This window comes from Diuraphis noxia, unplaced genomic scaffold (genome assembly GCF_037042655.1).
Source record: "Diuraphis noxia isolate RWA-SAM2 unplaced genomic scaffold, SU_Dnox_SAM2 contig0004, whole genome shotgun sequence".
In the NCBI taxonomy this organism is placed as follows: Eukaryota; Metazoa; Arthropoda; class Insecta; order Hemiptera; family Aphididae; genus Diuraphis; species Diuraphis noxia.
The window spans coordinates 53,640,976-53,667,054 of record NW_028301714.1 but is presented as its reverse complement, the minus strand read 5'-3'; the positions used below and the strand labels follow the sequence as shown (position 1 = coordinate 53,667,054).

The following is a 26,079-nucleotide window of genomic DNA, read 5'->3' as shown; positions in this document are numbered from 1 at the left end:
ATGTACACATGGACACCTTATGGCAAAGACAGATCCACCCCTATGCCCAACATACAACGAAAACTACTCCTTCAAACATATTATCATCGTCCACTGCCCAAACTTCAATGAAACACTTTGACATCCCTGACAACCGGTATGAAGCAATTGGTCATTTTCCAACTTCCATAATATAATCTTATAACTAAAAAATATCGATTTGTATAATAAAATGTAAATTGTAAAAATGTAAAATTTTTGTAAAATGCTAATAACCTGTACAGTTGATGTTTAATAAATAATAAAAAAAAAATAATAATTAAACTAAATATTAATTGCACTATAAGTTTTCGTTTACGTTCATCTTTACCATAGGTAAAATAAATACAATAATAATAAAATAAAATACAGGGCGTTCTTTTAAGTGGGTACACTAATTATCTCGAAAAGTATTTACTTTTTTCAAAATATTTTTTTACATTGTTTCAAGTTGTTAAAAACCAATCCTTATCATTTTGAGTTATAAGTATTTAAAGTTTAGATTGGCAGAGTGGAGTGGTACGGGGTTACCCCGCAAAATGTTTGTCCACTACTCCGCTTGTCTAAACTTTAAATACATATAACTCAAAAACTACTAGCTCTAAATTCGATTTTTATGAATCAAAATACTTACAAAAATATTCTGCTTTGGAATATGAAATTAAAACTCTACGTTGTCATTCAAAAAGGTAAAAAACTTTAAAAAATGATAAGGATAAAAAATATTTAAAAATATAATTTTTTTAATGAAAACGTTGGTTTTTAACTACTTGAAACCATGTAAAAAAATATTTTGAAAAAAGTAAATACTTTTCGAGATAATTAGTGTGTCCACTTAAAAGAATTACTCTGTATATCATATACTTTTCTCATCGATAGCTATCCTTCTAAAGGTCAAATTAAAATTTTAGATTCTCAGCAAAATAAAATTATGATGAAATCTTCAAAATCGCAAATAATTGCAAATAATTTTATAGCTTATAAACAATTTTCTTTTTATACTTATGAATTAAAAATGTAATACAAGATTCCTTATAAGTGTTTCTATCTTTAAGAAAAAAAAGAGTGAACGTCAAATAAATTTTTTATAAGCGTTTGAAATGCAAATATTTTTAACATTGAATTTTCATCATCATTTTTGTGTAATTTATTGACATTTTCAATTTTCAATGTTTTTCAAATGTCGGTACCCATTAACCCACCTTCTTTAAACACAATTTTGTGAAATTAATACTATATTATATTGGAATTGAAGAAGAAAGAATTTTTATTTTACTACGACTCAAAATAATAAAATTAATATATTATTTTATATGATACTTAAAACTCTGATATTATTAATTTATGTAAATCTTTTGAAAGTTGAACTACTCGTTTCCATTAAAAATTCAAATATGGCAATGTAAGTTTTAAAGTTTTGGCAGAAGGTGGTTATAAACTTATAGTTAGTGGGTCGGTATTTGTGAAAACAACCATTATGAGACATACTGTAAATGTATAGTTTGTGGAAAAATGAGTTTAAGGTTTTAAACGTGTACTAGTATAATACGCGATATTTGCATAAAACGCATTTTAGATTGCAAAGCTCTACTCAGAAACTTTTTTGATTTTACCATTGATTTTAATTTCATATAAAAAAATGAACTACCTAATACCTACGTGTTATTTATACATCCATTACCTTTGTTGAAGTAAGCTATCTGTATCAGACACGAGAATCCAATACTCGGTGTAAATATGTATCTATAACCTGCCCAGTTTCTCCCTTTTTTTTATTGGCCTCACGACAGCGTCAGTACCCCCTCTATTCTAGTAAATACTAGAGACGGAGTCTCAAGTTTAAATTGATTTCCTGGGTACCCAATACCCATATATCGTTCCCAATAGTCAGAAGTATTTTTTTATTTAAGTAAAAATCGCCTATCTTTTATGGACCATACACGACGTTCCTAGTTGAACTACAAAATTTAGTTTCCCTTAAATTTTTTCGTAGACACTTCAAAATATAATACTGTCTAAGACTTTGAATTTTGAATGGCTAATTATTGAATTGCATTCATAAATACAAGAAATGATTTTAAAAAAATGTAAGTTCAACCGTATTTTTTAATAGAAAATAGGAGAAAATAATATTTAATAATCATATAGTACCTATTTTATTTAATGATCGATGCAATCAGCCTGTCTGAAAAAGTGTAGGAGTAAGTATAGTAATTTGTAGTTTGTAGTAATTTAGAAAACCAACATCAACCTTCTAATCAAATATTAGCATAATATATTTCAGATAATAAAACCGTGTCTGATGGTTATTGGGTGAAATAATAATACATATAAGCAGACACTTCTATGCTTTCCATATATACAGACATATGTGTATTATATATTTATATGCACGTACTGATGTCAGATTTTTCTACGGCGGTCTGAAAATATTATTATTATTATATTATTTACCTATTCAGATTATCGACTTAACTTTAATACGCATTGCGGGTTTACTGTATCTCTGTACAGTTCACAATGAAACATGTCTAATAGTCTTAATATTAAGTGTGGCTAATTAATTTGGTCGGACCACAGTAATTAATGAGAACCGTTCGGGCAGTACGTTGTCTGCACGTGCGCGTTATATAATTCATCTGCAGTATACACAGTACCAATATTGAAAGAGACTTAGACACACAATATACTATACACCATTCATACACGTGAAGTTCATGATATAATATTATAAAATTAATATAATATACATCTACATGTTACTCGAAGGCATAAATATAATTATATGTTTATTATATGTATCATATTGGTATGCACCGTCTTAATACGGACGCAAATTGTTGTCTTTCCGCTTTGATGTAGGTATATGTATATAATATGTCTTGTATTTTTTTTTTTTTTATTCTTAATAATCTATCAAATACACTGACGTGTGGAAAAACTAAATTATAAAGTAGAAAAGAAATTACCCGGATCATTTCGTTTTTTTGTCCAGTCCATTATTACACACGATTGTAAAACTGTATTGTAATTATTATTTCACGGTAATAAATACTGTGTCCGTTGGTTGCACAATGAGAAAAAAAAACAATAACGATCATAAATTTGGTTGAAATTGTAAAATTTTAAAATAAAATTACATAATATACTTATTGTTATTGTTTATTTTCTTGTTTTATTTGCAAGTGTATATATATATGTATTATTATTATATCATTTATCCGACGTTGAAGATGGAAAAGAAATGTAAACAGGCTGATAATGCGGTACCGTTGGACTATCCGGTTCCTTGACCTTCGACGGTTTTTTCTGTCATTAAAACATTCATATAACGGCAATGCATAAGAACAATTTTTCTTTTCACTATTTTGCCAGTAAATCGCATACCAAAAGATCCTGATTTTGTTCAACGCGGCACGGTGCATTGAGATAAGTTCAGGGGATTCCTTCAAGATCTTTTTCTTTACTTTTTTCCATCTTAAAAAAATGTGTGTTATGCTTTTGTAATAAATTATATTAAATAATAAAAATAATAAATTTAATAATTAAATCTGTTGTATTGGTACTTCAGTACTTGCAGTTAGTGTACTCAAAACTGTTTAAGAGAACGCTACGTATACTAACATTTTATATTATGTAATAAAATTTAAAACACTTTCACGCTGAATGCATACAGATTTGTATTTGTCGTATACAAAAAATTTTCACAGATTTAACATTAAACAACGACTAGCTTATGCCAATAACTGTAATAATAATAAATTCTGGATCTAAAGGAAATAGACATGGAATAATCTAAATATATTTATACTATTTCGCTGTATAGAATTAATATGTCGAGAGAAAATATTCTACACCCGCATGGCACCTATTCATTTTTAGAACGTAATACGCATTATTTTAACTATCTAATAAATAATTATGTTCGTTTTTATTGAACGCTCAGTGAAAACTTAAGACTTACCACGAAAATTTTTTTTTTTTTTTAAATAGGTTATATCTAAAAAGTATCTGGTCGGGTAGCACTGCTGAGTGTTTGTCCATAAACGCTACCACCTATTATTAAATTCTTGTATTAAACTTAATTATTATACTAATTATATTGTATAGATTGTAAATAAAATGTTTAGTAAAAAAAACACTTTTTATAGTTATTGTTGTAAATTACTGTGATGGAGCAATTTTATTTCAATTTCTTTACTTATAGTACCTATGTATACTAAATAGTAGGGTAAAGGAAGGTATATTCGTGATAAATTAACTAGATGTGTAATTACAAAGTCAATTTCAGTAATTTTACTTAATAACTTTAATTGTTTGATGAACATAGAGTAAAGTTACTAGAATCTATGCAGTTTTGGGATTTTAAGTCCTTTGATAAGTTTTTATAAAAGCTCAAAAGTCATTGAGAAAAGTTAGGTAATTTTGTGATATGATATTTAATTTCGTGATAGCGGTTAGGTAATTTCGTGAGTACACAATAATTTAAATTTTTCATTCAAATTGTTCTTTAATAATTAAGTATAACATCTGGTATAATATAACAAAATATGTCAACACTTTTTTGAATTCATAACTATTCAATCAGACTTTAAGTTCATAAAATATAAATATAATCAGGCTTATAACTTAACAAAATTATAATAAAATGTTCATTACTTTATATTTATATATATAAAAAAATTTTCTTTTAACATAGGTATAGCTTAGAAAATAAAATAACAGACCTACACACCTAATATTGATATATATATAGGTACATAACTTTATATAAAAAAAAACCAAAAAACTCTTTATATAATAACTAAATTTTTCATTCAAATTTTTCTTTAATAATTAAGTATAACATCTGGTATAATATAACATAAAATATCAACACTTTTTTGAATTCATAACTATTCAATCAGACTTTAAGTTCATAAAATATAAATATAGTCAGGTTATTAACAAAATTATAATAAAACTTTCATTAGGTACTTTATATTTATATATATAAAGCTTAGAAAATAAAATAACAGACCTACAAAAAACTCTTAATATAATAACTATAATATTAACCATATTTATTTGTTTTACTTATTTTTCTAAATCATATTCTTGTTGACAACATGTATCACACATAAATACTTAATCAATGTCCTCATATGTTTGACAACTCTCATGATATCCCTTTTTGGCCTATTAGGGTTAGGTGTGGTTGGCTCTACAGAAGGAATAGTTAACAATGTTTGTATAGCAGTAATACTGTGTGGTTGAATTTCTCTACTTTGAATATCCCTGTTTGTCAATTGAGATGGAGCTATTGCTTCTGGAGGAATGGCATTTTTATTTAATGGGCAAATGCCACTTTTTTTAAATGCATTTTCTATATTTTTTTTAGAAAAGCTTTTAATGAATGCTGGATTCAATATTGTATGAAAAGTTGTCCGATTTGGTTTATCTCCAGGATTTTCCCTCATAAAGTCATTTAAGCTAGTGGCCCAGTTTGACTTAAGTGGTTTGTATACTCCTACATCTAGTGGCTGTAATAAATGACTAGTATGAGCTGAAAATGTAAATAAATATATTTCATTTTTGACATTATACTTTAAGATCTAAAAACCACAAAGTATTTTTAAATAATTAATAAAGTATATGTATGTAATAAAATAGGATTAAGATAAATTAAAAAAATAATTTTGTAATGTAATGTAATTTCGTGATAATCATAATTTCGTGATAGTAGGTAATTTCGTGATAGGCTTAACTGCAAAAATATTTGCAGATTCGTATAGAGAAACAGATTATCTTCATTTAATTATATAGGTATATCGTGATTAAAACAATTTTTAATGTCATTATATTTATTAAAAGAAACATGATTAAAAATGTAAATTCATTTGAGGTGAAAACGTTAAGAAAATGTGTATCTGCGATAAGCAATCATAAGTTAAAGGAAGTCAATAAAAAAACAAAAGTTTTACCATTAAATCAAGCATGTTTTCTAGTTTAATATTTAATAAAAATTATTTACTTACCTTAAACACAAGTCTGGAAATAAAAATGTTGGTCAAGTACTCCAAAACAAATGTGCAGAACGCACGTAAAATAATGATAAAGAATGTACAAACTGATAGTAAACAATCAACGTATCATACGCACCCAACGACTCTTTGTCAAACGACAGTAGTACCCAGGGTACCATTTGACGTAATTTCGATGTTTTTGACTAATAGGTATGTCCGTTACAAATGCCGAAAGAAATATCACGAAATTACATATATCACGAACATACCTTCCTTTACCCTAAATCGAATACTATTTTATATTATAATATATACCTACTAATTTTACTATCGTAAATTTTTGTGGGTAATAGGTACCTAGTCAACAGGTATCCATCCCTACATTAAGCTTATGATATTTAAATGTCATTATTGCTATAATTGTGAATTGTGAAATAGTATTTTTAAGCATAATAGCTTAACATAACATGACATTAGTATAAACCTGATGAGCAGTATTATGCTAAACAGTTCCCACCCGACCCTAGATTTTTTTTCTGGTAAAAAAAAAAAATGTATTGATGCAAAAAAAAAGTACAATATATTTTTATTTCTCATCAAATAAAAAATTTAGTGTTGAAGATGTTAAGATAATTATAATAGTATAGGTACGCATTTCAATATAATTATAAAAAAATTACCTTTAGGTACCTATGTAATAATTAATATTATGTGCCAATTAAAGTGGATTAAATTCGTTATAGGTATAAAAAATTATGAATGATTCTGTCACTAAATAATTGATATTTTTTTGAAAAAATGTGTACCTATTTGTTGCAACAAAATATTTAATCTCCAGTATGTTTCATACTAACATGTTTATTATAGATGTATATTCGTTCTATTTTGGTAACGTGTTTTGTACTGATGGTTTAACACAATAATTATTAAAATTTAAGGAGCCATTGGGAGTGAGGCGCAATGCCCCCTTCGGGTTAGTGATAACTGGATAAATTCATATGCCCTCCTTAAGAAAATCCTATATACGCCTCTGGATAAATTAAAATATATTAATTTGAAAAATATTTGTTACAGGGGTTCTTCAGACGGAGTATACAAAAACAAATCGAATATCGGTGTCTGAGGGACGGCAAATGTTTGGTGATCAGATTAAACAGAAATCGATGTCAGTACTGCCGATTCAAAAAATGTCTTACGGTTGGCATGTCCAGGGATTGTAAGTAAATTTTTTCATAGTATATTGTGCTGTCGTACAACATAAAACAAATACGCTGGTAGAATATAATAAACATAGGCAGGGTTAGGAAAGTTACCCAATTTATTGTAACTGGTTATAAGACACGAGTTACTCTAAAACTGTATAACTATAGTAACAAGATACTAGATATTTTTATGTTGTGTAACTGGATAAAAGTTGCAGTTATGTAACTAAGTTACATTTAAAGTTAAAAAGTTACATTTATAAGTAGAATATGCTTGTAATGATTTATTTATTATAATTAACACATTGGTCAATTGTTTATAATAGTAAAAGTCATAAAATCAGTAGTCAGTTTAAAATAGGTGCATGCAACATAGAAAGTAAAACATACAATTGTAAAATAAACAAAATAAAAATATTGAACATTTTAATAATGTATTAATAATCGTTTTCTATTGTAATGAATACAATTTATTTCCTTTGAGAAAAATTAATTTTTCAAAATTTTGGTCGGATAAATTTCCTCTAGTAGGGCAATGAACAAACCCGGCAAATGAAAATAGCATTTCTACTGGAGCAGAAGAACAGAGATTTGTGTTAAATTTTACAAATAATTTTTTTATTGGAACATAATTATTTAAAACTTATAATGACTTATTTTAATATATTTTCCATGGAGAGTTCGTTACTCATGTGGTTCGGCGTTTAAAAAAAAAAACTAGCCCGGAATCCCAATTCCAATACCAATTATGATCAGTTATCAACAATACGTCAACGCCGAACACCAGTACATCACCCAATATCATGTTCCAAAACAGCCGATTACAGGCTTGATAAGGCCTGCCTATAATACACGATTACTACTAAAGATAGTATTAATCGTGCTATAATAAATAATATAATACTTAATAAGTAGTTAATATTATTGTACTTTTGTACATAATATATTAATATTATGTACTGCAGTCTGCAATGTAACTTTGATATCAAGTTACAGGAAAATGAGTAACTAGTTACAAGTTACAAGTTAAATTGTAAATGAGTAACTTGTTACAAGTTACAAATTACAAAAGTAACCGGGTTACGTAACTTTGATACATGTAACTGATTACTGCCCATCCCTGAACATAGGGCTGTTTAGAGAAATAACGTTAAGAAAAATATTACAAAACTAATTTAGAGATTTCTGAATTCATTGATATATGAACATACTCACCATCAAGTTTTGAAAGCAAACTATTTATTTCATATTTTTATGTAATGTTAAATAAATGATATTTAAAAACAACACTGGTTTTTATCAAGAGCGAAAATGTGTCTGCTCTGTAACGTTTTAATGGATTGAATATGCACAGAAATGTTTATAATTTTCTTTATATCAAAGTAAATTGAGTAATCATTTTAAAAGCAAGCGTTTAATAATAATGTGACTAGAGCATAAAAGAAAACGGTTTATTCTTGTAGAAAAATACATTAAAATATGTTATTATTTTTACTAATGATTCACTAGGCCGAATTGAATGTATTTTTCATTTATGTACAATTTTACGATGCCATTTTATTCTTATAATAACTTCAGGTGTGTGTTATATTATTGTTCATAATTAAATAGTGTTTTAACTTTTAAGTAATGTACTTACGTTTTGGAATTCAACAATCGTATTTTTTCGAACCTTTCGACGTTTACTCCAATAATATTTACCCAGTTATAAAAATAATACATTAAAAAATTGTAATTTTTATATTCAACAATTACCAGCTTATCGTAACTATTCTGCCTATAATATGATTACTTAATTATTATAGCCAATCATAATCTAAATCATAAAACTGAGCAATTCTTAATAATAGTATAACATGACATCCACGACCATCTTATAAAAATTTAAAATTAATGTAGGTAAGACTTAAACATAATATTGTCTTAATAAATAATAGTGTAATTTATTATAAAATATTTTGGGGGTGTGACACTTCATCGAGGGGACTCCGTTGACTATCCTCTCCCCCTTCTCCAGAAACCAACATATTAAATACATAACATACCGGCTTAGTCAACACGCCCGCGGCCTATATGGCTTGTTACAAACACTTTTGACACCGGATTCGAGTTCAGTGGCCGAACGTCCACATTCAATACGAATCTACATATTTTAGACTCGCTGCACCGGTCGTCCAAATGGCTCGAAAGCACCTACAGCCACGTATACCTTTTATTGCAAGTAGCAATAGTATATTGTATACACATTCATGCTAAATGCCATGTGATTCCGGTTACAAATTATAATAAATAAAAGTAGACATAGGTGTATCGATGTATGTAAGCTGTATATGTATCTACGTCTTCATTGTTATAGTTATTAATTTTAAACACTGTTTATACTAACTTGTACTAGCGTATTACTCGAATCCATCCAGGAAATAATCAACAAATTAAAAATACGGAAATCAGTGACCATTATTGTATTTTGGGTTGATTTCATTCCCTTATAAACAAGACAGTTTATCTGTTAACAGCTTACATACAGGGGGTTGGTGGTCACAACTCAACCCCCGAAAATGTCTTCCTTCATGAAACTATATTTCTAGTATTCCTCTACTAAATATCAGTATGACGTATGTAATTTCGGGAAAATAATTATTGGAATAACCCCTCCGAAAAAAATCTTGCGTCTATTATGAATATTATAATGTATAATCTGGCACATGGATTTGTTGACAAATACAAATCTGAAAGAGATGATACGGAGACCATGTATGATGGATTAAAATTGCAGCACTTGGCATAATTCAGTTCAAGTGTTATATTTAACTTCACGAGAAAATTTTTTTAAGTATAACTCCAGTCATAAAAAAATCTAAAGAGCACAAATTTATAACATCGTCACGTAAATAATACCATAGAATTTTTTTTTTAAAGCCGTTATAAGAATAGGATACTAGAATCCTATTTGGTCATTCAATTTTCTAGACAGGAGTCGGATCAATAAGATTATACTTAAGACCTGCTCGATGATGTGATCTATAAATCTAAAAAACCATTTGACGTTTGGATGAGTTGTTACATGCAGAACCAACTTATCCAAACTTCATATAGTTTTTTATGTTCGTGTGTTTGTTTTTTGCGCTATTTAATAGGTTTGAGTCTGATGTAGGTATATACCTATTTTATGATAAAAATCATGACAGTTAGCTATTATATAAGAGGTATTCTCGATTTTGTAATATTAACAGTATACGCAAGTAATAACATACAGACGTGATAAAAAAAATCTCTGGTCTTAACTAATATTTTATTTATTATTTTTTTATTATATTTTGAACATATTATTATTATTATAACGGAAAAAATATAATTTTCTACTATGCTATGGATCTACTATACTTGTAGTTTTAAAAAGTAAAAACATTGAACTCTTCGTACATTTCTTTTATCAAATAATATAATATTATAAATAGATATCTTTCTTTGTTTCACTATTGAAAGCCCTATCCTCATTTTTTGAATAAATAATGAAATATTATGTTATTGTTTTTTATCTCTTAAAAAAAATATAAACCCGAATCTGAGAAGAAAATAGTTCTACTAAATATTTTGAAATATATGAAAAAAGAGGGCCATTTTTATTAAATATAATTAATTTTTATGTCAACCCATCATAAATTATAAGGGATCATTTCAACTTGACTTTCAAATATATTGTTAATGAATTCCCAGATTTATTACCCATATTATTTGATTTATATTGATTATTATGTAACAAAAATTAAAAGACATAAAGATATTTTTAACTACAAATTTTAAAAAGAATAAATTAAACATAGGTACTATACATTAATACATAGAATAAAAATCCAAGTAAATATTATATGTCTATCACTATCGATTATCATGCCTTTGTGCGTGACAAACTGACAACGTTAAAAATCCTAAAACGCCTGATATTTTTCGTATTCCAGAATATAATTTGCGCCTAATTAAATTTTTATTAGCAAACATATTGGCATAATATTTATCAAGAAAATAACTCATTCAGTAATAGCTTACACTATTATATTATGATTATTAAACCCATAATTTCACTGATCATGTACGATAATACAGCTATTAATAATTATAATAAATTATAGCCGATGGCCGTTATAGTACATAACAATTTATTGCTGCAGATTCGAAAAAATGCTAGGAAGAAGACATAATCATATATCTGAATAGGCATAATCTGAAAATGAGCGTTATTCGAGAATTTTATTCATCTTTTAGAAAAATTATGAAGGGTATGTTGAAAATTTAAGTGTGATAAATTATAATATATTTGCAAGTGCCTACCTACTCGGTTCACTTCTACGACACCACCACCCCTTTTACAAAATAAACCAATACTATAAATTCAGATTAAAGCATAAAAAAATGCACATGAACGCATGCGACAGTAACATATTATTATGACATATATCTTGCACTGCGCTGTATCATCATCTTGGCGATTATTGTGTCTTTCGTTTGATCAACCGTATCGTATAAACGTGTTCGAGTAGTAAAAGTTTATATAATATACGTATGTTATATTATCACCGTCGATGACAACACTGCAGAGGCGTACACACAAGTAATCGTAACAGAAAATATGCACAAAAAAATATAATATACCTTTACAGAGAATATAATATAGTATACAAATATATGTATTGTAGTATATTAGATATATATTATTGTCAACGCTTACATATATATATATATACACGCTTCTATATAACACGTTGTCATCTCTTTGCAGAAATTCAATATCCTTTATTGTACATAATATTATTATTATTATTTTATTACATATGATTCGTTCGTTCATTCCAAAAGAACCTTTTTTTCGTAACCAGATTGGCAGTATGTACAGTTATCGAGATATAGTACGTCCACTATTATAAATAGCACCACGCTCTGTAAATAATTATATATATATTCATTATATTCGGTACTATGTGCATTATTCTCCTGTGGTTTTCGTTCTCCAATCGATATAGTAAATCAAATGAATACGTTATGTTAAGGAGACTATCTTAACATAACGTATTCATCTGATTTAATATATGCACGATAATACACCATACATAATTTTATTATTATTAATCATCTACTCATTAGTATATTGTTGCTATCATAAACATTGTTATGATAATCATTAATATTATATTATTGTAAATACATTCGTGACGCTTGCGTAGAAGTGAATCTACATAATATAGCTCAGAAAGTCATCTTTTACTAAAAATGATTAGTAGTATACAGAATGATTCACCAAATTTATATCGTCTTGATTCCCAATAATGAAATTATTCAAACTCTGATTTTAGCCCAAAGACCTATATGTTTTCAAATACTTGGATTTTTATTTTATTTAAAGAGTGACTGTCATAATATGGCGGTGCAAACATCTTTTTTCAAATGAAAAATTTAGTTTAAATGGTTAAGCACGTGATTTTTATGTGTAAATAAGGATGCATCTAAATCGAAATTCAAAGTGATAATTTCTGAATTATTGAATTTTATACACTTATACAGTTATAAATTACATCTTTCATAACACTATACCATTCTGCTGGCTACTACACAAATTTGTTTCACGTAAATTGTAAAAACTATAAACGGTTAACTCAAAATGAAGTGTATATGCCAGTTATAGAGGATCTGGCAATGACATTAATTGTTTATATTGTTATTAATATCTATTTTTTGACTGGTAAATATGTTCCTTATCCAACAACAGTATAGGCAATATGTAGACATTAAAGCACATTGTGTGCCGTATACGTCCAGGAGAAATCACGGGAAACCCATAGTATGATATTTATTAATATTACTATAATGAGTCGTATTTATTGTAAGAAATAATAATTCATATCATAACCATGGCGTCGTAAAATGCTTAAAACTATAAAAAAAAATAATAATAAAAACCTTTGATTTTTTTACACCTAATAAAAAAATGCCATACAACACATTATACATATAATAATATATAACCTAACTTAGATCATAGGAATATCTATAATTTAATAATTAATAATTATGCAAGTTGGCATGTTACATAATATTCTAAGTAGGTACACAAAACAAAATTTAATACTCGTGCCAGCCGTACTTTGTCTATATAGAAACTAGAAAGATATTAATTCATTTATAACTGTTACGTTTTACTTTATATATGAGATGTGATTAATGTAAGCACATAAATATTTTGTATACTTGATATTTTGAATAGTTTTTAACTCTACAACAATCATTTACCTAACATCGCAAAACAATTTTTTTTAAATTTCTTACTTATTTAAATAACACTATACCTATATATTTTTAATTTCATATTCCAAGACGGAATATTTTTTGAAGTACTTCAATATACATTATAAAAATCGAATTCCGAACTCGTAGTTAATTAGTTGTGAGTACCTATACCTATTTAATGTTTAGATGAGCAGATTATTGGACCATCATCATTTACTATATCATTTATAAACTTATCATGATGTGTGCGTATCGATTTTTCAGCCGTTCGATACGGGAGAGTGCCGAAGAGATCTCGTGAGCAACTCGAGTCGGAGTCGAAGACCGTGTCGGCCGCAGATTCGATGGCGGCGGCGGCCGTTCAAGTGACCACCACGACGGCGACCACGACGACAGTCGCTGCGAACGCTGCCACGGCCGTAGCCACTGCGGTGGCCATAGGGATCGGCGGCAGTGCACCGGCCACGGTTGACCCTATCATGACTGGCACCGGGCCGGCCGCAGTGATAGAGACCAACGGTGGCAGCGTGTCCATATCGTACGACGTGATCGCGGCCATATCGCAGGCACACCTGACCAACTGCGATTACACGGACGAGCTGACCAGGACACTGCTCCGGAAACCCGTCGCCTCTCCTGTAATGATTTCTCACAATACATAATTATTATTATTCGTCTATTATAATAATGTTCTATTTCAACGGTGGTTAGACAATAACTGTAGGTGCATAGGTGATGCATCTGTAGTGGAATTTGAAATGGTGGCTCATAGACCCAGGGACTCATCAAAGACTTCCCTCCCTCAAAAAAAAAAAAAAAAAAATATATATATAATAACAATAATGATAAAGCTTTAAAGAGTGGGTATTTATCATTCTAAGTTAATATTCGAATTAGTCTGTTTTCACAAATAGTATAGATATACATTACATTATAGGTATTATAGGGTTAAGAGTATTTTTAACAATGTTTCCTACCAGTGGTTAGGTAATTTTCTGATGGTTAAAGTATAAGCTTACGGATTATAATATTTTTAATGATACCTTAATAAGTTTTGTTTTTAAAAGGACGCCACACCCGCATGTGTTGTCTTCGTCGTACAAGTGCGTAGCATACCAAATTTTACGCTCAGCAAATCTCGTTTATCTCCTTCAATTTAAAATTTAGAGTGAATTGACTTATTAAAAAAATTAAAGGCAAGATTATTACCGAGGGTATCTCGTGGGTTTTACTTATTATATTTTAATTTTAAACCGAGTTATGAGTATTTTTAGATATAAAAATAATTTACAATTTTAAAATACTCATAATTCGGTTTAAAATTAAAATATAATAAAAAGCCAAAGAGATGCCCTCGGTAATGATCTTGCCTTTAATTTTTATAATAGGTCAATTCACTGTAAATTTTAAATTAACGGACATAAACGTGATCTGCTGAGCGTAAAATTTGCTATGCTACGCACTTGTACGACGGAGACAACACATGCGGATGTGGCGTCCTCTTAAATTCTTTATGTATATTTTTTCGGCCCGAGGCCTGAGCTGAAAAATCCGAGGTTAGGGCGGGGGAGATAAAGTATAATATTGTAAAATATCAAATTTCACAAATTTTCAGTGATCAATGATAACTAAACGAGATTACGTCCAGAAATGTTTGTCATAAAATTCACTGCTTTATTTTTTCGAACCAACTCTGAGAGCACAAAATTAATCTGTATTCAAATATTTTCAACTTTATTATAGGGACATTTGGAACGCTATATAAGCTCCTAATAGTGAACATACAATTAAACTTATTGAAAAAAAAAAAATAAGAACAAACATCATTATAATTTATTGTAAAGCCTGCAATATAGTTTCGTTGATCTTGTGAAAGTAGTAGCCCTTCTTCTTCCGACCAATATATAACATTCTGAAGTTGTTCCGAATAATGAAGTATGGTTTCTTTTTATCATCCGTTCCGACGTCTTATACCTCCCAGAAATAATGGCTATCCTTAGGATTATAACATTCTAACATGAGTATACGTAATACGTTAAGATGGATTATTATTGGAATGTAGACGTGTTCTTAAAGGCTGAACGACCACGTGTGAAAGTATAATCACATCTGTGCCGTGTCATCGCGTGTTTTGTTATTTTTCGCAATGGGTTTACGCATTTACGCACTTTTGAATTTTTCTTGTCCACATTTCAATTATAATGATGTTCAAATAGTACCAAATTACATAATGATGTATTGCATTGATCTACGCGAATAGATTTTAATTTTCAATAATTATCAAAGCGTATATTTGTTTTAGATTTTTGAAAGTGAAGGTTATATTCATTTTGAATATAAATTGGTTGAATAAAAGAAGTTAAAATAATTTATCATGTTTTTTCAAATATTTTTTGATGCGTAGTATATGTTAATAAATTCAATATCCTTAAATCGAGTCTTTATGCAGGTATAAGTTTAAAACAAAAAAAATAGATTTCATGGAGTAACGACAATTTTTTATTACATTTTATACTTTTATTTACTAATATAATATCATAAAATAAATATTATTATTAAAATTATTTGAGATTAAAACCGTTATTGTTTACTTTTCCTTATTAAATAGTTTCATAAGTGTTTTTCCAAATAAAATTATGTTCATATAAAGCGATAATTGTAAAATATTAAATTCAATTAAAATCTTCTGCCTATTATGTAGCAATTCATAATTTTAAATAAGCAGAATTCGTAAAATGTTGAATTCAGAATTGAAGACAACGATGAGCTCATGCACTATATGAAGGTTACATGAAAAGATGTGATTATTTTAATTAAAAATCGTGGAACATTATCTTTTTTCTGTGTCCTCGTGTTGTAGTATGTAATTAAATTAGTGAAGAATTTTTTTGTTGAGATAAAAGGGAAAATATTATATAATGTTAAATAAATACTGTCATAATAACTGTTTTATGCCGCATCGTTAAGGCCTTTAATGAAAATAAATAGAACCTATTTACGTTGTACAATTTTAATAATGAATATTCTGTTAGCATTGTATTATTTAAACGTTTTTATGAATTTCCTTTCTAACATGGATTGTTTCTATTTTTTTCCAATCAAATTTATTATAACACGAATATTCTGTTATATTTTATGCGAGAAACGAAATGTTATAAAGTAATAATAAATTGTAGGTAGGTACGCCTACACTGGCTACACTACAAAATGTACTCCATGACGTTTTTTAATAATTATTGTTATGTTACGTATACCTACATGACGGCTGCTGTACGTATCAACTAATTATTTCGTATTTGTTTTGCATGTGAAGCCCGCTCAGGGATGTTCCAGCCCAGAGGTGGCGTCGTCGACGGCGGACAACGAGGAACAGCAAAAAATATGGCTGTGGCAACAATTAGCCGCGCACATCACGCCCACTGTGCAAAGGGTAGTGGAGTTCGCAAAAAGAGTGCCGGGTAAGAAAATATGATTTTCCGTGTAGTATATTATGTGTGTGTCTCATCAAAGATTTTATTTGGGATTCTCATCTTAGCGACTCACACCTTCAACTCGCTTTTTGCACCTATACGGCGCGACTGCGTGTATTAAAATTAATGGTCGTGTTCTCGCTGGTTAGATACAACGCGGCTGAAAAGAGATTCAACTTTCGTGAAACTTATTTTGTAGTCGATTGAAAGCAATTTATTGGGAGCATATTACTTATACACCTGAATACGGAGTCTAGATAAGAACAACTGTCAAATGTAATTAACTAACACTGTCTAAAAAAAATGTTGTTTTAATTTTATTTATAGTTGAAAACATATTATTTTGTCAGTTCGTTCTTTTATACTAAGAGATATATTGTCTCTGTTTATCAAATGATCACTTTATTAAAATTCTGTTTTATGCCAATTTAAAATTGTGACATCTGGGTCAATATTATTTGAGTTTAAATACCTATTAGTTATTACCAAATTTTAAGCAGAGAATATGTTTTTACTATTTAAGTAAAATAATATCCAAAAAAAAAATTTCAGTTAGTTGTAACGACATCTTAAGTTTATAAAAGTCCATATATTTAAAATTTAATTTTTAAATATTGATATTCTCTGAAATATATTCTGCGTTGGAATATAATGAATTTAAAATTGTATGTTGTCATTCTAAAAATTATAACAATAAGAATAATTAAAAATATTGTTTTCTAATAATTTAAAATTTTCTAAGAAAAAGAAATGTCAAAGAATGTTAACACACGTGATGAAATAAGTGTTTGCCTTTTAAAGAATCACTTATAATATATTTTATATCTCCGAACTCGTTCCAGTAGACATATTGATCAATCTGTGTTTGACTATTTCGTTATAGGTTTCGTAGATCTCAGCCAAGACGATCAACTGATTCTCATTAAAGTGGGATTTTTCGAACTATGGCTGTGTTACGTGTCCAGGTTGGCCACAGATCTTTCGCTCACCTTCTACGACGGCACGTTCATCACTCGACAGCAGCTGGAACTCATTTACGACGTATGTATTTTATTCGAAATTTTGATATTATGTAAAACCACCGATCAAATTCACTAATACATTTATATCTCCCAAATATTTTCCCATACATGATATCCTACTACATATTCTGATCTTGAGGAGATCTCATAGTACCTTTAAGTAAGTATTTAAGGGTATTTAAAATATTTTTAGAAGATACTTAAATTCATAATTGAAATATATTTTGAAAGTATTTTTAACAAGTTTATAGGTACCTACACATTCAATAAGATATCTCAAATATATTTAGTAGAGTTAAATAATGTAGGTATAATTATATAAAAGTGTTAAGTCTTCGATGATGAAATTGTGTGCACAGCCTACTCGTAAAATGTTTTCGATTTCATTTTTCAACTAATATACTATAGATATATAGACATATAGATGGTAGAATACGATTTGAGGGTTTATCAAATGGTAGTGACCAAGCCTAACCTGGCTGTACTGACAAATACATTTCTACATAAAATGCATAAATTATGCATTTTATATTATGCAGCATAATATTATAATTTTCGATCGTATCCATTTTTGCAAAGTATGTATAGTACATTGTCGATTAAATAAATCTATATGCCAAAGCAAGGGATATGAGTTTATGATTATTGAGTGATTAGTGTGGAAGCATAAAATCTGTTAGGAAGCACTAGCTCTTGCATACATCTTCATACAGAACATACTACAATAAATAAATTGTCGATTTTCGTTTGAAATGCTTTTATGACAATTTAGTATTTATCATCTGCAACAAGACTATAGTGACAAACTGACAACCCACCCTCCACATAAGATGACTACAAACATAAATATATACTTATTGGCAATATAGTTAACGTGACTAAATATCTGATTAATTTGTGTTGCCAATAAATTCTAAAACTGTCCTACAGAATACTACCGACTGAGATTTTTCAGAATAAATTGTAATTTTTTTTTATAAATAATCGTATTTACAATCTGTAATATAATAAAACAATAAGTAAATTTGAAATTATTTTTACAAGGTTTGGAGGCTTGAGTGAAGGGTGCGTCCATTGGCACTACTTCAAACTGGTTTTTTATTTATTTTTTTTTATTTAGCGAAGTAAATAACGAGGCCAATTTCGTTTTAATTGACGATGAGGGTTATCCGGGAGAGTCTTAGGGGAGAGGTTTGAAATTAGCGGGTTTGGATGATTATTTGTTTTAGAATGAAACTAAATTGTAATTTTAAAAATAAAAACTCACCCATGTACTTTAATAAAACAAAAGTTGTGCTATTAAAAACAATTCACATTTCATTATACTATTCTGTATACTAAAGACTAAGTTATACTTTAGCTGTTCTTCGAACTTTTACATTTAAACTTAATTCAAAGTTAAAATAAGGTACTATGATTAAGAGGCATTTGAATATATTTCAACCAGCTTGAATTTACGCATCAGAAACCGTGAGGAAATAATAGAATTATTGTAAGGCTGATGGGTTGAGAGACACAAACTTAAAAAAAAAAAAAAAAATGTTTGTGCTACAGTACAATTTTGGGGCTTATGCCAAAATATCTGACATTAGATTGAAGAAAATCACGGTATATTTTTCACTTAAATCTAATCATAAACATTCCCATACACAATTCAATTTGAAAATGTGATGTATTTTAACATAACAACAAAATTAAATGGTTAATTTGACAAAAAATACGCTCATTCAGAAAAGCATCGGAATTTGTCCTACAGACATTCGAAAATAAGCAACAGTACCTACTACTACGCTTGAGTGTACGAGTACCCTGTAGGCTATAATGGTGTTAGTGATTCGTATTGCTTGGTTTAAAATATTTATGTTGATCTGCTTGAAAATGTCAAGTTCATTACGATTTATCAAAATAATTTCAGAGAAATATAATATATTATGTACCTACGCACAAACTCTTGTCTTCTTTGAACACTGATTATCGGACTCTATTCTATATCGGCCTGATTAATACGTTGAATGGAATAGCAATTGCATTTCAGGACATCAATTACAAATATGTGATAACCGTCTACAGACGTAAAAAATACTAAATAGACAGTATCAATGATTTTATGTTTTAATTTTTCAGCGAAATCTGTGACATATAAACAAAAAAAAAATTTTAGTTTGGAAACCGAATACACCTTAGCAGTCAGCTTATTTCGGGTTTTAATTTCCAAAACTATTCAAACACAAATGATCGAAATAATGTTATCAGATCGACGGGGTTGCTTACTTATATTATATACATAAAATCATATATAGCGTAAATCATTACATCAGCAAATGTGGAAACATAAAGGAAATTCATATCATTACAACACTAATTTAAAATATTTATTAACATTTTTCTGACCTATCGTTTTTGTTATTGCTAAACTAAGTCAATAGTAAATACAAAAACAGGATTTTCTAATATAAAACAGAAATCATATAAACTATTATCATTCATGCGCCATTTTTCAAAAGCAGTTATCTTTATTTTTGTTGAGATCTTTGACTGAAATGATTGAAACAGTAACGTCTCATTATTATTAAAATTTACTAAAGTCTAAAATAATTGCAATATCCACAGGTGGATTTCGCCACTGACGTATTCCAGTTGGTGACATCTTTCAATAGTTTATCGCTGACGGATACCGAAGTTGGTCTATTTGCCGCCATCGTGCTGCTGACGCCGGACAGGCCTGGCGTATCGGACGTAAAAACCGTACAGCACAGTCAGGACCGGATCGTTGAAGCGTTCAAGCTACAAGTGAGTCGTTGTCATTGTCCCCTGGTCGTCTTCGGAAAAACAATGGTGGAGAAAATGTCATAAGTTTCCTTCATTATTCAACTCACGTGACCTTATTTTTAGTCCTTAATCCGGTCAGTGTGCCTAGATATCGTATAGGCGTTGAATAAAAAGACATTAATTCTTAACATTATTATAGGAGACATTTTTTTCAAAATCAACTTTTCTTTCATACGACTTTGATAATATATATCCATAATATCATATTTAAAGTGGCAGCTGAATTTCATCAACTTTAAATTGATTAAAAAGTTGTAGTGAAAAATAACTAAGTAATACACACCCACCAAAAAATATGTAAAACTAAAAATGTTTTTTCTCTTCTGTAAAATATGAGAAAACTCTTAAGTAACTTGGTGTCCAGGATACACAAAGAACTTTTTTAATCTGAACCAGGAATACACGATTTATCTCTAGAATACTACAGGTGGCCACTGTTGGAATTATGCACTAACTAGCGATGTCTCAATAGTCAATACCTGCAATTTTATCTCAGTGTTTCTTAAATTACACACATATTATAGACCACGGGGTATAATATATATGCAAATATGATTTATTGATTTTACCTTTGCCCTCCTACGAGAACAATTATGGAAGTAGCGAAAAGCGCAAGCATTAAATATATTACTAGCAGGTCGAATCACCAATCATTTATAGATCAATATTCAATAGTGTCTGTCACGATGCAAAAAAAAATTACAATGTATTGATTTGAGTATCAGACTGTCATCAAGTACGTATTATAATATACGACCGTGATTAATAATTAATATACTATAGGTAGCTTAGACGACCCGTGATGCTAAAATGTTCGCACCGTCAATAATTCGTTTAAGGAAAGATGAACAAAATATCGAGCTAGTATTAATATTTTAAATTAATATGAGCATTTATCACAAAAAATTAATACAAGTATTAATCACCTAGAATAATCACCATAATAAGTCTGAGTACAATATTATAGTTATGTATACGATAAACCTTCGACCTAATATTTATAAACATTAACAATATTGGTAGATACTATAGTTTCATTACCTAGTTGAAATAAATTCAGCAATTTGACAATTTTACTATCCTATTATCTTTGAATTACATTTATTTTGTTTTCCTGTGTAGTGGAAATACATTAGTTTATTCAATCAAAGAGCTAAGCGAGAAAATACAAATTTGTCATACTAAGAAAATTTCAGCCCTCTCCCTCGCTAATTGTACCCGATTTTCACTTATGATTAAGTCTCAGGTGGGTCATGTTCAGCCATAAGGACATACCGAACAACACTCTACGTGTTACTCTGTTGTATTGCATTGAAAGTAAATAACACGATGACATTATTTAACGGAAATTTACTTGACACTTATATTAACTTTTATCGTAGACCACTGTACCAACCACCATCCCAAAGTTAAAGAAGCTTTGATTAAGATATATATTATACCTATATTATTATTTTTGCAAATTTTTAGCTAAGCAAAGGCCACGGAGGAGATAAGAATTTAGCTCAAACGGTATTGTCGAAACTGCCCGAACTACGAACCATTGGTGCCCGACACGTTTCGTATCTCGAGTGGTTCAGGTTAAATTGGCATATGCTGAAGTTGCCGCCGTTATTCGCCGAAATATTCGACATACCCAAGTGCGAAGAGGACTTGCATCAAGGCTGAATTATTATCTTTCTATTTTATTGTTACAGGTTTTTTTTTATATATACTTATAAAGTTTCGTTTCGTTTTTTTTTTTTTTTTATTATTATTTGAAACGAATCGAATACTTCCTAAACGAACAAAACGTGTTTACAATCAAAAGCAGAAAAAAATATATTGATAATAATAATTTTTTAACAATATCTTCGTAAAGATAATCTTGAAATTTACTATGAATATTGTTAAGGCGCTTTAGCAGGCCATTGTTGAAACATGCTTGCACCTTCCAAATATTCGTCCGGTCGGCGCGGGAGTACAACATATACAAAATATCGACGTTATGTCAATCAAACATATAATATAATATATACCTATATATTATTATATTACACTATTGAGCAATAAAATACAAAAAAAAAATCACTGTATCGTCTAATATTAGAATAATTCTATGTAAAACGAAATACACATTTTATAAATATTATATAGAATAATATATATATATACAATATACATATATATATAGAATATAATAAAACATTATGACATAGGGTACATGTACAACGAAAAACAATCTTGTATGATAAGTATGTTCTTTTTAGTTATTGTATAGTTATAGAAATTCAATGACGATCAAAATTTCATCTTACACATAATAACGAAAATACGCGTTCTCGTTTCTTGTTAGGACTCTTGCAATAATATTAATCATTTTCATATCATGCATTTTTTTTTTTTTTTTATCACATACCTAATGTGTTCATGGCTTAGTGGAGTGCGGATATAATATCATCATTTTCATATAATATAATAGTATTATGATATAATTGGTTTTATTAAATAATATTATATATTTAATTTCTATGTGTACACACACACTCATGTATTATGTATTGTACATCATAATAGAGCTCCATTTATCTTTCTATATATTACGTACCTAAGATGTATTTGGCCTGAAAAAGGTTTTTTTTTTTGTCTTTGTACTGTGTTCATCATTGACAATCTTGAGTTCATTTAAAAAGACAAAAAAATCTAAGCAATATTTTGTAATATTTAATTACTGTATGGTAAAAAAAAATTAAAACCAAACCAATTTCATTTTTTTATTTATGGAAAGTTATTAATATTATTATTTTTTTATTATTATTATTATTATTATTATTATTATTGTATAATGATTTGATTTTCTTCGTACATTTTCTTTTTTTTTATAATTTCACTAGTCAACTGAAGCAATTTGGTCCAGTAACTGAGCAAACAAAAACGCTTTTATGTGATATATATTTTTTTTAGTTGAATTTTGTGTTATTTTATCTTTTTACATTCCATAGGTACTTTTTATATTTTATTTGTAGGCAATAAGTTTTAAAATTATACTACATTTTCGCAATCTATTTATTATAGCTCTTACGCTGTTATTGTTATTGTTGTTGTTAATCATTTTTTATTAGTTTTTACAAGTTAACTAACAGTGTACAACCGTTGTGTAATATGAAAAGTGCAATTTAAATGGAAACCACTGTATGACCCGGTTAGAAAACCCGGTTTTCTGTCAATATTTCAGTTTCTTTTTCTCTACCTCTCACTGTATAAATACAAACACACAAACATGTATAACAAATCATAAAAGTATAAAACAGACACACACACAAACACAGACACACACACACACTTCATACATAGGTCTCTACATGCTACAATTCTACACTTATGTATTCACAGGGTAGATTAGTTGTTTCAAATCATTTATGTTAAAGACAAATTTACAAAAGTGTTTAGAATTCATTTTTTTTGGATAATATTATATATCATATCTTTAAGATTTTTTTTTAGAGTAATTTTTGAACACCAAGGTAGTAAATCGAATATGTATTATAAGAAAATAATTTTAAATTTAAATTAAAAATGTTATAAGAGACAATCACAGATATACTGAAATGGACTCACCTTTACCTTTTGCAATAATTAGGATAATGTTATATATTTTTTTTTAGCTCGTAATATAATTCAATATCGGACAAAAGCGAATAAATTTACTTTTGTTTTTATTTATGCTGTTTGTATAAAGTTTTCTTGATTCGTTATATTATAGTCTATAATTTTTTTTTCTACTAATTTGTTTTGTTATTAATAATTGCATTTTAATTAATATAATATACAATCGTTAAAAATTTTTAGACAAATTTTTATTCTATTTGTTTTAGAAAATAGGTCATGATTTGAGTAGATGTGGTCCTCTATTTATATTTCAATATGATTAATTAGCAAATTCTATCGCTGATAGAGAAATGTTGTGCATTAGATAAATGTCTTTTTTCTACTTTTTTATTGAACGGAATTCAACTAGTGTTATTTTGAGTACTTAGCGTTTATTAGAATTTTTTATATATATAATATATTAAAAACCGAAATATTAACATATAACAATAACATGTTTACCTCGTTTGAAAAAATTAAATTTATAAATTGGCATATTGTAATATGTAGCTGAAAATGTCGATAATCGGAAAAACAGTAAATACAAACATATTGTAATTATTGTAATATTAAAAAATACTTTATATATATATATATAAATATGTAGCATATAGATTATTTGATTATTGTTTAGATTGTTGTATAAAACACCACTTTTATTAGATCTTATTATTATTTTTTATTTAAATTTTATTGTTTTGTTCTAAAAAATTTGAATTTACATCCAGAATAGTTAAATCTTGTCAAAATAATACGTAGGCGCGTAGTAGTGATTCTGCGTAAAGCTTACATAATATTTTACTTACTACCTATTATTTATTGTATAGTATTTAAGTATGATATTTTCTTATGTTTTTTTTTTCGAGTTCGGTATCTACCATAAATTATTAAATTTTAAATTATATGTCGTTGATGTTTATAGATAAATAGACTAATACTTATTATAATTACTTTTATATATTATTATAAATGTAATTTATAAATTATTATAATAACAACGAAGTCGTAGCTATAAATATTATTATACTTTGACAATGAAATTGCGTATAGGTTCGTATTTATTGTTTATCAGTATGTATATGATTATACGCGTATGTAACTACGTATTTTGCTTGTTATACTGTATTATTATGTTCGATTTTTATTATTTTTTTTATTGATATATTTTATTTAGAATAGGAACCCATTAGTACAGAAAATAAACCGATGATCGAAAAACTTCTTAAAAACGTGTTATTCCGTTACCTTGTGTTCTTTGTTTTTTCAAACAATTAAAAGCTGGTTACATCATTAGAGGACAGTATAAAACTACGTATATCACAAACGACTATAACAGTTGCATTTTTTGTCAGTTTTAATTGTTGCCTTGTGTTTAAATTTAAATTTTTTAAATAATGAGCAAGTATCAATCATGTATCACACTGTAGGAACGCAGTATCAAATCGAAGCAGACCTATTATATAAAATAGAATCTTACTTTCGTGAACCTTACGAACAATTTTTCGGATATGCCATATACGTGATACGTTATTCCGAGTCCGATTTGTACAGAGCCGCATCAATATTTGTGTCGAAATAAAAAAGTTAAGTAGGAGGCATACCTATATTTTTTCCAAACAAATAAGCT

The 26,079-nt window shown here is 28.3% G+C and overlaps 1 protein-coding gene and 1 long non-coding RNA gene across 3 annotated transcripts in view; one reads left to right on the top strand and one right to left on the bottom strand.

Annotated features, from left to right (window-relative positions):
- The window catches only part of Eip78C (Ecdysone-induced protein 78C), a 70,062-nt gene extending 44,381 nt beyond the window's left edge, over positions 1-25,681 (top strand). For both annotated transcript variants that reach the window (XM_089225493.1, XM_089225492.1), the window contains 6 exons: positions 7,098-7,239; positions 13,769-14,142; positions 16,818-16,962; positions 17,858-18,015; positions 20,607-20,786; positions 22,296-25,681. In XM_089225493.1, coding sequence (XP_089081619.1) covers positions 7,098-7,239; positions 13,769-14,142; positions 16,818-16,962; positions 17,858-18,015; positions 20,607-20,786; positions 22,296-22,493 — 1,197 coding nt within the window. In that variant the 3' untranslated portion in view covers positions 22,494-25,681. The remainder of the gene's footprint in view (positions 1-7,097; positions 7,240-13,768; positions 14,143-16,817; positions 16,963-17,857; positions 18,016-20,606; positions 20,787-22,295) is intronic.
- On the bottom strand, positions 4,503-6,298 carry LOC149056192 (uncharacterized). Its single transcript, XR_016191361.1, has 2 exons — positions 6,036-6,298; positions 4,503-5,563 (listed from the first exon to the last, which is right to left on the bottom strand). It is a non-coding gene; the product is annotated as an uncharacterized LOC149056192 (long non-coding RNA).
- Positions 25,682-26,079: the final 398 nt, after the last annotated feature.